At 32.5% G+C, this 14505-nt stretch overlaps 1 protein-coding gene across 2 annotated transcripts in view; it reads right to left on the bottom strand.

The window, feature by feature from the left end:
* Positions 1-14505, bottom strand: part of PRKACB (protein kinase cAMP-activated catalytic subunit beta) — a 131336-nt gene that overhangs the window by 60968 nt on the left and 55863 nt on the right. Inside the window, exon 1 of one of the 2 annotated variants that reach the window (XM_004752711.3) lies at positions 7885-8173. The exons of the other annotated variant lie outside the window; for it this stretch is intronic. Coding sequence (XP_004752768.1) covers positions 7885-8068 — 184 coding nt within the window. The 5' untranslated portion in view covers positions 8069-8173. Of the gene's footprint in view, positions 1-7884; positions 8174-14505 lie in introns of those variants that run through there. 2 annotated transcript variants of the gene reach the window in all.

Below are 14505 nucleotides of genomic sequence, written 5' to 3'. Positions count from 1 at the left end.
TAGCAGGCATTCATTAGCTGGGGGGAATGACCTAACAAAAACCCTTTGGAGCTAGTAAAGGCTATTCCTTCCCAATACCTAATGGTAAACAAAATTAATTAAAGAGGTGGAGGTAAGTAGATCTATATTAAAAATAAAATGGGGATCCTGAAAGGGAAGGATTAAAACTAGACATCATTCTTCCTAAGGTTTAGAATTACCAGAATTTCTTTCATGAATTTTAGTGATAGTATCTGTGGTCCATAAGTAGGAAGGCACACTAAACAAGCTTTATCAAAAAGGAAAGGAGAATCTGAGTTGGTGATTTAGGGTTTAAATTAGAGGCACTATGTGCCAAATTTAGTGTCTACAGAGGACGTATAGGCAAAACAATATAAGGCCAGACAGAGTAAATCACACAGTATAAATCCTGAGTAAAAAGGATATTCATTCAGTGCCCATTTGTTCTTAAATGGAATAAGGGGCCTCTGAAATCAACTTTTATAATGGTTCAAGGATACTAAAGTCCAATATTAATATGAAATCTTTTGTTTAAAAATCATTTTATATTTTTATAAAAAATAATGGTATAAAATTCAATTATTAAAAAAATACCATGAGGACCAAACAAAATTTATCTGTGAGCTACATCTGAGTTATAGACTACCAGTTTGCTATTCCTGCACAAGATGTTCAAGAAAGGAAGGCTGATTTTGGTACAGTGTGGGGAAAGGGCTGAAAGATACCGTTGTCACACATTTGACCTGGAGTGGAAGTCAGGCTCATGAAGCATTTAAGTAAATCCTGTGCTTTATCGCTTGGATAAACATAACACTGGAAAGTCCAATATTAATATGAACCATAAGGTCTCCACAAGGGTCAGTGTCATCACATCAAGAGCAAGGATACATCAAATTCTTGGGGATAAGTTTTAATCCACGAAACCATGTAGCAGTGGCAAAATCAAATGAAGCTGAAAATGAGACCACTAGCTTATATACTAATCAAAATTCTCACCTCTTTATTCATGCTTTGAAAGGAAGATTAGCCTCTCTGTAATGAGTAAACTGTCAAAAGTTAAGCAGTATGTGAAAGGGGAGTGGAAGGAGACACCAAAAAAAGAGCTACTTAGCAGTCGTGCTAATATAAACAGATTAGTATAAGTGATTAATCTGAATATTTAAAAGATGAAACCTTATTTGTATCATAAGTGGCCATACTAGTTATACAACTAGTTAAAAGCTCAGTTAAAAACAGCCATTATTTTAGGATTTTGCAAGTAATATTCAATCCTTCAGAGAATGTATCAATCCAGTTTTGATTTATTAGCTCTTTTTGGAAGGCATCTTATTTTCAAACTTCTCTTTCTAGCCTGTTCATCTTCTTGGTCCTCATAATGCACACACTGTCTCTCATCTGACAGGAAACCCAAGACACAAAATCTTTGCTATAGGAGCCAGAGACCCATTTTTCTTACACACATACAGAAAGATTTCACATAATAGGTACTAAAAGCATGGACTTTGGAGCCAGACTGCCTGGGTTCAAACTTCTTCCTATTTAGGTATGTTATCTTGAAGAAATTACTGTCCCTCAATGTGCTTTATTCTCTTCATCTGTAAACCCTACTAGGCTTTTTAAGGAATTACATGAATGAATACATGCAATGTCCTTAAAACAATGTCTGACAATAGATAAATGTTTCATATGATAATGTATATGACAATATTCCACCCAGGGAATATGGGAATAAAGGGATAAGAGTCACAGCTATATTGCAGAATCAGAAGTATGTGATATACTTTATAATATGTCTGAATCTCCAAGTAGATTATTGTCTGTTGACTACCAAGGAACATATAATGATAATGCTCTATTTGTCAACTAAAATATGTCTTTCAGACCATTTGCTCCTAATAATTGATCAGTTTTGAAAAGTGGAGAATTCTGATAAAAACTAATAATAAAGGAGAAAATAAGGCAGGGAATTTAAACATCTCTGAATAGTGAAAACAAATTCAACTCCAAAAGATTATATTACTTGTATATCTGGGGTGTAATTATTACAAAAGTCTTAAAATAGTCATAACAGTTCTCCAAATTTGTCCTATAAAATATAAAAATAATATATACAAAGATTTCACTAAAAGGATGTTTATCACAGCATTTTTTTGTATAATAACAAAAATTAAAAACAGTCTAGATGGCCAGTGATCAGTTAAATAGTGTTACATCCTTCAATTGAATACAAATTGAATACAATTGAATACAAAACAGCCATCTTAAAATGTATTATGTAACAACTCTTTATGACAAGCAAAAATGTAATAAAATACTGTGCACTAAAAGATCCAAATTGAGGGGCTGGTGGAAATTTGTTCATCTATGCAAAAAGCAGTCTATATATACAAAAGATATCTAGAGCTACAAGACTATATGTACAAAAGGTTTTAGCAGTGGTTATCTTTTGGTGGAATTGTGTGGTTTCTTTTTGTTGTTGTTGTTCTTTTCTAAGGTTTGCAAATTTTTCTCCAGTGAAGATATATTATTTGGTAATAGGATTAAAATATTACTAGGGAAAAAGTGCTTCTCTAACTTTAATGTGCGTATCAATCAGCTGGATAATTCTGTTAAAATGAAGATTCTGACTCAGGTTTGATAGGGCCTGAGGGTTTTTCTTTTTTTGAAAAATATTTTATTTATTTATTTGTCAGAGAGAGAGAACACAAGCAGGGGGAACAACAGGCAGAGAGAGAAGCAGATTCCCTGCTAAGCAAGGAGCCCGATGTGGGACTCTATCCAGGACCCAGGGATCAGGACATAAGCCAAAGGCAGACACTTAACTGACTGAGTCACCCAGGCATCCAGAGCGTTTTCCTTTGCAACAGGCTCCCAGGTGATGCTAATGCTGTTGGATTGGCAACACACTTCGAGTAGCAAGACAATACCTAGAATATATACTTAATCTTCCTTTTTCTCTAACCATGTAGTATGGTTACTCTTGCAAAACACAAGCAAATAGAAGCTACTTTTATGTTATTATACTTGATATACAATATGGCATTGCTAAGTAGCCCATGGAAACATTTTCTAATGTTAAATTACTTAATTTTCCCATTAGCTTAGTATAAGGTCTGCTGATTATTCAAGTTCTTATAAGAATCATGATAAAAATGCACATATAATGCTGAAGAGTTTAGTGCCTCTGGAAAGTGGTATTTTCCATGTTCAGGCCAGCATCTTACTGCTTTTGGTTAGTAACCATAAGCCTTTGAAATAAATCGCAAAGATCATAATAGAACAAATTAAAGAATGCTTGTTAGTGTAAGACCATAGTGATATTTAAAGGCAATATAACAAACAACTCAGTGTTTATTGAGAAATAGGCTGGTAATACCAAAAATAAATTGACAAATTTATGCCCTCTAGGAGTTCAAAGTCAAATATGGGAGATATGTAACTTAAGGAATAATGTAATATAACTTTAATAATAAAACTATTACTAAAAAATAAAAACTTTTTTAAAATCTATAAAATAAACAATAATTGAAGTGAGCATAAGATGATAGGAGAACAAAGAAAGAAGATTATGAATTTTATTGGAATGAAAAATAGGAAAAGAATGCTCTGGTGATTTTTGTTAGAGATAGTAATTGAACAGAGTCTGAACGTAAGAGCAGATCTTACCACTGGTGGGAGAAAGGAAAAGGAATTCCAGAGAGAAGAAACATCTTAAATTAGCACTGTTATTGTAAAGGGAATCCAGTGTCTGACTATTCATTTGCCATGGTCATGTACTGACCAAAAGTCTTAGTTGTAAATACCTGCCCAGCTGAAATAGAAAATCTTTAGTATCCAAATTTCCTGCTTATTTCCTGGCAGAATAAGCCAGTTAACTTTTCCTTTATTATGCTAGTTAAAATTAAAATTCTTTAGGCCCTTTTAACAAAGACCGCACATATACTATCTTCCACTTAAAAAAAACAGATTAGCTCCCCACTGTCTATTAGAATGTAGTTCAAAATTCTGAGTATATGATAGATTTCCAAGATCAGATCTACAGGCTACCCTTCTAATATCTTACCATGTCTTTTATTAAGTAAACCCTAAATTTTCATGTTTTCACATATTTGTGTATGTTATTTATTTTCTTATATTAAAATAACCTTTTCCTCCTTTTCTGAGTCTCAGAAGTCAATTCATTCTTCATATTCTTAAAGGTAGTCCCATCTCCCCTCAATGTTAATTTCTTCTTACACTAAGCTCCTACAGTAAACTTACAATTTTAAGTAACCATTTCACTATACCTTAAATATTATGTTGGTTGTATGTTTGCTCTTCCTACTCTTGTTTTTGAAGGTAAGAACTAGAACTTATTTTTCCCATAGCCCATTTATAGACCATGATACAGTAAATTCTCAAAAACATTTGCCAAATGACTAAAAATGGATTGCTACCAAGAAACTTATGGAATAGCTGCTGATAGAAAAAGCAGATAAAAGGATAATGTGGATGGTGTTCTAGCTTAGAAGTTACAATGGGGAAAAAAAGGAAGTTGCAGTAACAAAGATTCAGTGGCCTAAGAAATAAACATGAAAGTGGTATCTGGGTGGCTCAGTCAGTTACGTGTCTGACTATTGATTTCAATTCATGACATGATCTCAGGGTCATGAGATCCAGCCCCACATTGGGCTCCACATTCAGTATGGAGTCTGCTTGAGATTTCTCTCTCTCCCACTGCTCCTCCCTGCCCCTCTCTAAAATGAATAAATTAATCTTCAAGGGAAAAAAAAAAAACATGAAAGTGAATTGTCTTAAAGATCGTATGAGCTTTGGAAAGGTAAAACTAACTAGATAAAGTGGCCTGATAAACCATTTTAGTTATCTAATCCTACCTGAAGAAATCTATATATAAAATTGTGTATTTGTTTAATATGATACGTAAATCTAAGATTCACTCATACAGCTTTTTATCTACCAGAAAAATAGCTTGTCAATTCATGGGGAAGGAGAATAAAAAAAGTGTTTGATGGTATTCACCTATTTAGTCCTTAAAATGTTATTAGACATTAATTAAGTGTATAAAGTCCAAGATTTAAATCGTGAAAACTTCAATTAAGTTCAGCATTGTATAATTTGATATACCACTTATGATCAAAGAAAGATTTAAAAGCTAACCATAATACATTTGCTACAAAGAGAACTCAATGAACATCAATACTCCTGTTCATTCTGAGTCAGAACAAAAAGCAGAATTCCTCCATGTTTTTCTTTTGAACTTCTTGTACTTATATGTAGATGGAATCAGCTGTTAAATATTTATGTTATCAAACAGGAATTCCTGTTACTTAGTTTAATAACAGAAGATAAAACACAGTTCTGTGTGGCTTTTATACTGTATTTCTTCCTATATTTACTATCACTCGAGAAAAAACTTGGATTAAAACTTGTTACATTTCATAAATGCTTAAATTGGTAATTAATCTTTACTCAACAGGCAATTTAAAAAAAATTACATGTATTTTCTGTGCTTAGTTGATTTCTTAAAATAGCACTTTTGGAACAAGCATATTCAGAATGTTTATTATCAGGAGATAGTACATTCTTTTTTCTTGTCAAACAAGTCATACAAGTAGAATGCTTTAAGTAGCTTTGAAGAATGTGGTTTTCATAAAAACTTCATATAGTAAAAGTTCCTTCTATAACTCACTCTGTAAATGGTAATTTGTGCTTTCATCACAAAAATAAACCCTGGAATTTTGAAATGATAGGATTTCTGTTTCTGTTGCATCAGTGTTTTCTCCTCTACAGTAACACACTCCATAACAGAAAACTAGAGCTTGTGTTTACTATACCCATCATTATGTATATAAAATTATTGTGTCTTTTGATATTTTTGGGATATGAAAGAGAGAAGAGAGTAGAAGAAATACTTGATTAATGAATATTCAGTTATTCTAAATATTTCTTGTGTCATGCCTATTATTTGCAGGGCTATAAGGCCTGCACCTAATTTTACTTGTGTTACAAGTGTACTATTTATTTTATTTTGTGACATCACAATTCAGAAAAATGTTAACAGCATTTTATCAGTCTCTTTTTTTCTTTTTTCTTTTTTTTTTTTTTAAAGATTTTATTTATTTATTTGACCGACAGAGATCACAAGTAGGCAGAGAGGTAGGCAGTGGGCTGAGCAGAGAGCCCAATGTGGGGCTCTATTCCAGGACCCTAGAATCACAACCTGAGCCGAAGGCAGAGGCTTTAACCCACTGAGCCACCCAGGCGCCCCATCAGTCTCTTTTTTCTAAAAGAAATCATGCTCATGATGTTATCTTCAATAGTTAGTTTTAAAATGTGTTTCAGAAAACATCACAGGCCCCATACATTTTTAAGAAATAGTGACAGTATGGTTCAAACATAAGTTTTATTACAAGCCTGTGATCTCATTCATTCATCAAACACATTTGAGATACATTTACTAAACAGACACCTACTATGTCTGTTTTGGAGGAGTAGGTACTAGTGAAACAGAAACTAATTCAGTACTGTCTCCATTCTTAATTGAACGCTTAATTAAAAGGTCTTCCAAATGCATGAAAAAGATTTCCAAAGGGACCTAGAAGAGTGCAATTTAATAGAACAGGACAAGTGGAATGAATAACAAACTTCTGCTGTTTGGTTAATCTTAATAATGTAGAATTATTTCTAATATTTAACAGTTCATTACCTTGAAGATATTTGAGATTCCTCATCTATCGACCTGCTTTACAGTAAGGATTAATTATAAACAATCAAAACCTTCAAGTAAGAAGAATTTTAACAATATATGTGTTCTTTACTTTCTCCTTAAAACAGCTCAAAGGAGGTAAAAAAAAATTCTGATGCAGTAAATAAATAATTCAAATAAACTTCTATAGAACCATGAAGGTACTGTAAAAAACCAAGGACTAAATTTTGTAAACCATTCTTGGTTTGTTTTATTTTTTTAAACTGAGTTTTAAACTGCAATGGAATATATAAACAGAAAAAAGCAAAACCTAGTGCTATTTGATCATCAAACACAGCAAAAAGGGCAAAGGTACCAAGGGTAATTCTATTGTTCCTTTAATCACAATGACAAAAATACCTCGGGGAGGGTATTTTTGGTGAGATGTGGAATGGAGGTACTGGTATTGTTTATACCTGAAATTTATCTTTTAAAGTGCATGTCACCAAAAATGGTTACATTTTAGCAAAGCACCAAGTTCAAACATTTTAACATGCCTGGAAAGAATGTGATGTATGCATAAACAAGTTTTCCCTCCTTTAACCACAATTAAAATAACATAAAATAAAAATATAAAAGCTTTTGATATTTATTATGTTATAAATATAAGATTTTACATAGAGTAATTATACTATGCTTTCATATTAGAAATCCTGCTTATAAAAAAACCTGAAGTAACTTTCACACAGGTACTTAAAAATAAAAAATGGTAAACACAGTAGAACTTTAATTATAAATTCCAGAGTCTTCTGCCCTTTTAAATTTTAAGGATTATAAATCCAAAAAACTTAAAAAAAAATAAACTGATTATTCTTTCTAAAATTTAGGCTTTTCACTTTCATATAAGAACAAAAAATAAAAACAAACTAACATTCACTAGACATGACATAAAATTCTGTAGAAAATTTCCTACTGACATGGGACTTAATGGTCACATATAAAACAAAACAATGAACTACACGATTCAGTTCAACTTATAATCAAGTTTTGTGGGATTTTGCAACTTCATCCTGCAAAATGTCCTTGTATGAATCACAAAAAGACAAAACATTGTTCTTTATGTTTGATTCTAAAACTCCAATTAGTATTTTAGCTTCTAGTTAAAATGTATCATTAAAAAAAAAACAAACAAAACTTACTTGATCTGTCCCATAAAGCAGTATGCTCAGAGAAATGAAGGCTGTCATTTTCCAGAGCAGTTTTCTGATCATGTGCAGTACTTTTAGAATGTCTATGAAATAATCGGCTAGCAAAACCTTCCAATTTCTGAAGAGCAGTTGTACCCGTATACTGGTTACAGGGTAGTTCTTTATAAGCTGCCATTCATGTGCATTTGCACTTTACTTAAAGTAAATGAAAATATTTTCAGAAGAAGCTCAACAAGTTCTTACACAGAAGCTAAGAGCTATGCATGTGTCAAACTTCCTGTTTGCAGGGTATTCAAACCACTACTGCTGCTCTGTTTCCTGTTAATATAAAACAGTACATTACTGAGCCTTTCTTAGCAAACCCTTCATCTCAACTAGAGATGGGGATTTTAAAGACTTGCAATATCAGTCTAAATGGTTTTATGCTTAAGAGTGTTTAATCTTAGTGAGAACATTAAAGATAAGACTTTATATACAGACTGAAAAAAACTTTTCAAAAAGAAAACTAGTTAAACATGTATTACAACTCTATGCAAACAATTCAAGGCCAAACCACTCTCCAAATATAATATGTTAAAAAGGTTGTGTGGTTTTTTTTTTTTTTTTTCCAGGAAATCAGCTAATGTACAGATTTTATGAATCCTGATAAGCAGTTAACTTTTCACTGAAAACTCATATAAACTGGATATTAAAAGCCCTTGCAAAACAACTTTATAACATGTTTTAACTAAGAAATATCTGAACTAGCACTTTAAAAAAAGAACCAAATGTTGCTAACTCATTGACTTAAGTCTAATATATACAGGAACTACAAAAATGTAGTATATGAGTACTGCTTATCAAACTTACCATCTGCTGACAAGTGTTTATCAGCAGTACATTTTAAAATATGAAAAAATGAACAAAATATAAGATTTAAAGTTACGTAAAATCAGCCACAGCAAAACATTTCAACTGAAAAAAAAAATTCCTTCTAGTTTACTGAAACATCTTAATTTTTAAAACTTAACACTGAGTACTACTTCTTCACTGATCCCTAACTTTAGGTCTGACTTAGAAACAACTCCTTTGATTAAAAGAAAGTAAAATTTGCCATTGGCCAATTGCAGGAAAAAAGTAACCTGTGACACTTAATTATGAACTCGAGTACTTGCCTTTTGACACTAATTAAAGGATGAAAAATCTATATGCTTTTCTCCTTGGGGGAGAGAGAGGATCTACCTAAAAATATCTTAGTCCAAATTTCCTGCCAGCTGCTTGACAAATAGAATAGGAACAACAATAATAAATAAACTGGAACAATAATATAATCAGTTTAGGACAACACACACACACACACACACACACACACAAATTGACTTATGAATTTTGCCAAGTAACAGCTCCACTGTTGTATATTTTGTTTTGTGTAATAAAATTAGTATCAATGTAACCAAATAGGGAACAGTATCTATAATACTAAGCTTTTAAAATCTGTAGCTTTCTGTGTAAACATGTGTGTATAAGAATAGATAATTTTTTTAAACATCTGACAGTGCTTTACACAAAACAGGACTGAACAAGTGTCTGCAGTTTGTTCAGTCTCTACAGAGCATGGAAGGACTACAGGGCCTGAAGTGGATGAAATCCCTTAATTCTCTGCCTTGCTGTCTTAGAGGAGAAATTTCTTTCATCCTTGAGACTCACTCCAAGTGTCACCTCTTCACTGAATTTTCCAACATATTTCTTAGAAAATAAATTGCTCTCTTCTTTCTCCACTGATTTAAACTTCTGTGTTAAAACTTGCTATTTATAAATTTATGTCTCAAATTATGTTACTTGAATTCATCAATATAGAGCATGTATTATATACTCAATATGTTCAAGAAAGCATTCTTTTTTTTTGTAATTTTATTTTTGTTTTCAGTGTCCCAAGATTCATTTTTTATGCACTATACCCAGTGCTCCATACAATATGTGCCATCCTTAATACCCACCTCCAGGTTCACCCAACCCCTTAGCCTCCTCCCCTCCAAAACCCTCAGTTTGTTTCTCAGAATCCACAGTCTCTCACGGTTCGTCTCCCCCTAAAAATGAAAGCATTCATTTCTAACAAATTAAAGGTCTAAGTAAAATCATTAAATACTTGAAAACGTTTTAATTTTATTTATGCAATGTCATTGAACTCTTTTTTTCTACAGTTACTAAATTTTGTTCATTCTTTGGGTTTCATTTTTATAATGTGCAAATGTGAATTTCTAAAATAACTTGTTTTCCCTGCTTCCAGTCATTTCTTTCAATCACTCATCTCTGACACATTAACCTTCCCAAAATATTCAACTCATGGTATTCTCTTCCAAATGAACGAACTAATCCTAACACTTCAACCCCACCATATCATCTTTAACATGTTTAGCCAGACATATTCAAGGTTGCTCAAGCTTAGAACAGATATTCCAGAGTCCTAACTAGAACACTAAGATTCATTTATTTAAAACAATACCTAAGGCTATTAACAGCAAAGTAAATAGAAGAAGGATGGGGAGGAAGTAAGCCTTACTAGATGAGTGAAAACCCTACATTTGAAACCTGGACTGTTTTTTCAGTAAAACTGTTTCCATTTGTTACAAAGTCCTTATAGAAAGTAGAATCTTTAGTCTGCAGAGCAATGTTTCTATATATGGTAATGTGACCAGGAAGTTGTTGCTATGTAAGTACTTAGGCAACTTGATTTTTATTAAAAAGAAGAACTCTACTGGCATCTACTGCTAGAAGGAAATAACTACAGCTTTTACTAAAACTGAATTCCTTCCTTCATAATTTGATTAATTGAAATTAATCTTAAGAAGTATATTGCTTGTTATTCATCCTGATGGTATTTACAGAACTTTAATTTGTACTAAAATGTCTAGCCCTGTACTCCAAATTTGGTATAACAGCATATTTTATACCCTATTAATAATTTAATTAAATAATGTATGATAATAAAACCAGAGTAATCAACTTTGAGATTATGAAGTCCTTATTATTCATTCTGCATTAATTTTTGAGATTATAACAATTTGCAGAGTTGAATCTCCTGTTATACCACAAAACAGGTTTTTCTTTTCCTATATTTAGTAATAGTGGTGAAACCTTATATTTACTTACCAATTACTTTACAACATACAAAATGGGAATTTCTACTGGCTTATCAGATCTTTACAAATGAAGTAGGCAGGACAGGTGTTATTATCTCTACTTTAAGATGAGAAAATAAACTGAGAAACACTAAGTGACTTGCACAAAGTCACTTAAGTCTTCTGGCTCCTAGATCAAAGCTCCTTTGTACTGCACAACAGTGATCAACAAAGGAAGTAAAGATTTTTTCAAATGCAGTATTTTTCCAATAGGGATAGGGAAGTGGGGGGCTCAGCAGGGAGTCTGCATCTCCTTCTCCCTCTCTCTGTCTCAAATAACAAAATCTTTAAAAAAAAAAAAAAAAGATGGGGAAGTCAGAATAAAAGAACAGCAGGAGGGTGGAATTCGTTCTTGGAAATACTGTTCAGCATCTAAGAATCTTTTTATTAGAATGTTTCCATTCAGATGATCGGTCACCTTAGAGCCATGTGACTTCATTGTCTACCTTTAGGTTCACAATCATGCTGAGGCCAAGAATAACTATGTACTTTAGAATTTCAAGGTTAAAGAAAAGAAAAACATGGAAGCATATGTGATACATAAATTATGTATTTGTCCATGTAGAGGGCAAATAGTATGACCATGACCCCTGCTCTTCAAATAAAGGTTTTAAGGTAATGGTTTTGCCTTTCAAAAAAATGACTTAAATGGATTCACATATTTTATGAATGGATTCAAACTTTTAAGACTGGCTTATTTCATTTAGCACAGTGTTAACACCTGAGGCTCATCCTTGTTGTGTTTCAATAGTTCACTCATTTTTTAAATTGCTGAATAGTATTCCATTGTATGATTTACCACAATTTATATATCCATTAACAACTGAATTGCCTTTGCACCTTTGTCAAAAATCAATTAACAATATTTGTCTGGGTCTATTCTGGACTTTATCATGTTCCACAGATTTGTGTATGTGTCAGTTCTTTCATCTATACCATAGTGTGTTGGTTATTACAGTTTTCTAGTAAATCTTAAATCTGATAGTGTAAATGTTCCAACATTATTTTCTTCTTAATTGTTTTGATTATCAGAGTTCCTTAACCTTTCTATATATATTTTAAGATTGTCTATGTCTACAAAAATAATCTTGCTGGGACTTTATTTTTTCATTTTTCATTTATTTTTATTTTAAAAGATTTTATTTATTTATTTGACGGAGGGAGACAGCAAGAGAGGAAATACGAGCAGGGGCAGTGGAAGAGGAAGAAGCAGGCTTCTCGCTGAGCAGGCAGCAGGATGCAGAGGTCCATCCCAGGACTGTGGGATCATGATCTGAGCCAAAGGCAGATACTTAATGACTGAGCCAGCCAGGTGCTCCCTTGCTGGGACTTTATTAAGATTGTGTTTATTGAGAGAAATGATATCTCAATATACTGAGTCTTTCAATCTATGATCATAGAGTTATCTCTTCATTTACTTGGGTCTTTGATTTCTTTCATTAGTGTTTTATAATCTTGAGAATAAAGATCCTGCAAATATTTTGTTAAGAGTTATACCTACATACCATTTTTTAAAATTGGAGTTATTGATTGTGATTGTGACTGTAAATAGTACTTTAAAAATGTTTGCAGTTGTTCATTGCTAGTATACAGAAACATCACTTATTTTTATATTTTAACCTTGTATATTGCAACCTTGCTAAGCACACTTATTAGTTTTAGGAGCCTTTTTCTTTTTGTAGATTTCTTAGGATTTTCTATGTAGGCAAGCTTGTCATCTTTGAACAGATATAGTTTGTTCTATTTCTAGGACTTTCAGTGATCATGTCGAACAAGAGTATCAAGATGGACTTATCTTTCCCCCATTCTTTTGCTTTTAAATATTATATCAGCATATTTAAAGTTGACTTCTTGTTACAACATCTAGCTGAGTCTTGTTTAAATCATTTATATTTACTGTAATTATTGATATTATTGGCTCAAGGTCTATTGTTTTCTTTATTTCTTTTCTGTTTGTTCCCTATTTGTTAAAAAAAAAAAGTTTTCATGAATATAACTGACATACAATAAACTGCAAATATCCAAAGTGTGAAATTTGGCGTTTTGAGATATAAATACAACTGTGAGACCATAAATCAAGATAATGAACTTTTCTCATGCCTCTTCATAAGCTTTCCTTCTTTCCATTCCAAATCCTTGGCAACTTGATACTTCCTGACAAAATACATAATTTACATTTTAAGACCTATGTAAAATGGAACTTTTTGGCAAAATAAACTTTAATTTTAGAACAGTTTTTAGATTTATGGAAAAACTGCAAAGATACCATAGGGTTGCCATATACCCAACACACACGTTTCAGTTATTATTAACATCTCACATTAGTATGGCAAATTTGTACAATTAATGAGTCAATTTTGATATATTATTGTTAACCAAAGGCCATAGTTTAATCAGATTTCCTTAGCTTTAATCTAATGTCCTTTTCCTGTTCCAGGACCCCATCTAGGATACTACATTGCATTTAGTACTGATGTCTCATTTGGCTCCTCTTGGCTGTCATGACTCATGTTTCCTTAGACTTCTTCTCAGATTTTCCTTGTTTTGATGACCTTGACAATTTTGAGGAGTATTGGTCAAGTATGTAGTAAAGTGTTCCTCAGTTAGTATTTTTGGGTTTTGTTTATTTTTCATGATTAGCTGGGATTATGGGCTACTGAGGAAACAGAAGTAAAGTGCCATTTGTATCATAACATATCAAGGATATATACTATCAACATGACTTATCACTGTGAATGGTATTCTTGTTACTGGTTTAGGTAGCGTTTTTCAAGTGCCTCCACTGTAGTTACTCCCTTCACCCTCATCCATACTGTACTTGTTGGAATGAGGTCACTATGCCCAGCGCACACTTAAAGAAAGGGGAATTATACTCTAATTCCTTGAAGACAGAGTGGAATTCCTCTATCTGGGCAATGTGTCTCTTCTCCCTGATTTATTCATTCAATCATTTATTTACATTCAGTATGGACACATGGATGTTTACTTTATATTTTGAGTTATAATCCAATACTATGTTATTAATTTTTTTGCTTATATTATTCAAGATTTGACCATTGGAAACTCTTTCAATTGCCTCCTATGTCCCATTGAGATAAAATGGTATGTTTGCATGAGCACATGCACACTTGCATATATGTTTGAACATTTACTTTCTAACACTACAACATGGCCCATGCTCATTTTGTATACTTCCTGCCCCAATTCTAGAATCAGCCATTTCTCCAAGGAGCCCTATTTCCTTTTACTGGAGAATGGTATTAGAAACAAAGATCTGAGAACTAGGTGAGTATGTTGCTACTAGAGTGTTGTTGCCTCTAGGCCTTCTCAGCTGATGAGCCAAGAAATATATGTGTATACAAATGTTTTACAACCATATCTGTATTTCTACATGTAATCAGTTGTGTCCATAATGAAATAAAAATGAGTTCTTCCTAGTGTCTCCAACTCTAAT

The sequence above is a fragment of the Mustela putorius genome, unplaced genomic scaffold, assembly GCF_011764305.1.
Source record: "Mustela putorius furo isolate JIRA1106 unplaced genomic scaffold, ASM1176430v1.1 tig00003853_pilon_pilon_pilon, whole genome shotgun sequence".
Taxonomy (NCBI): Eukaryota; Metazoa; Chordata; class Mammalia; order Carnivora; family Mustelidae; genus Mustela; species Mustela putorius.
The sequence above is the reverse complement of the archived record's forward strand: the minus strand, read 5'-3'. Positions and strand labels throughout refer to the sequence as shown.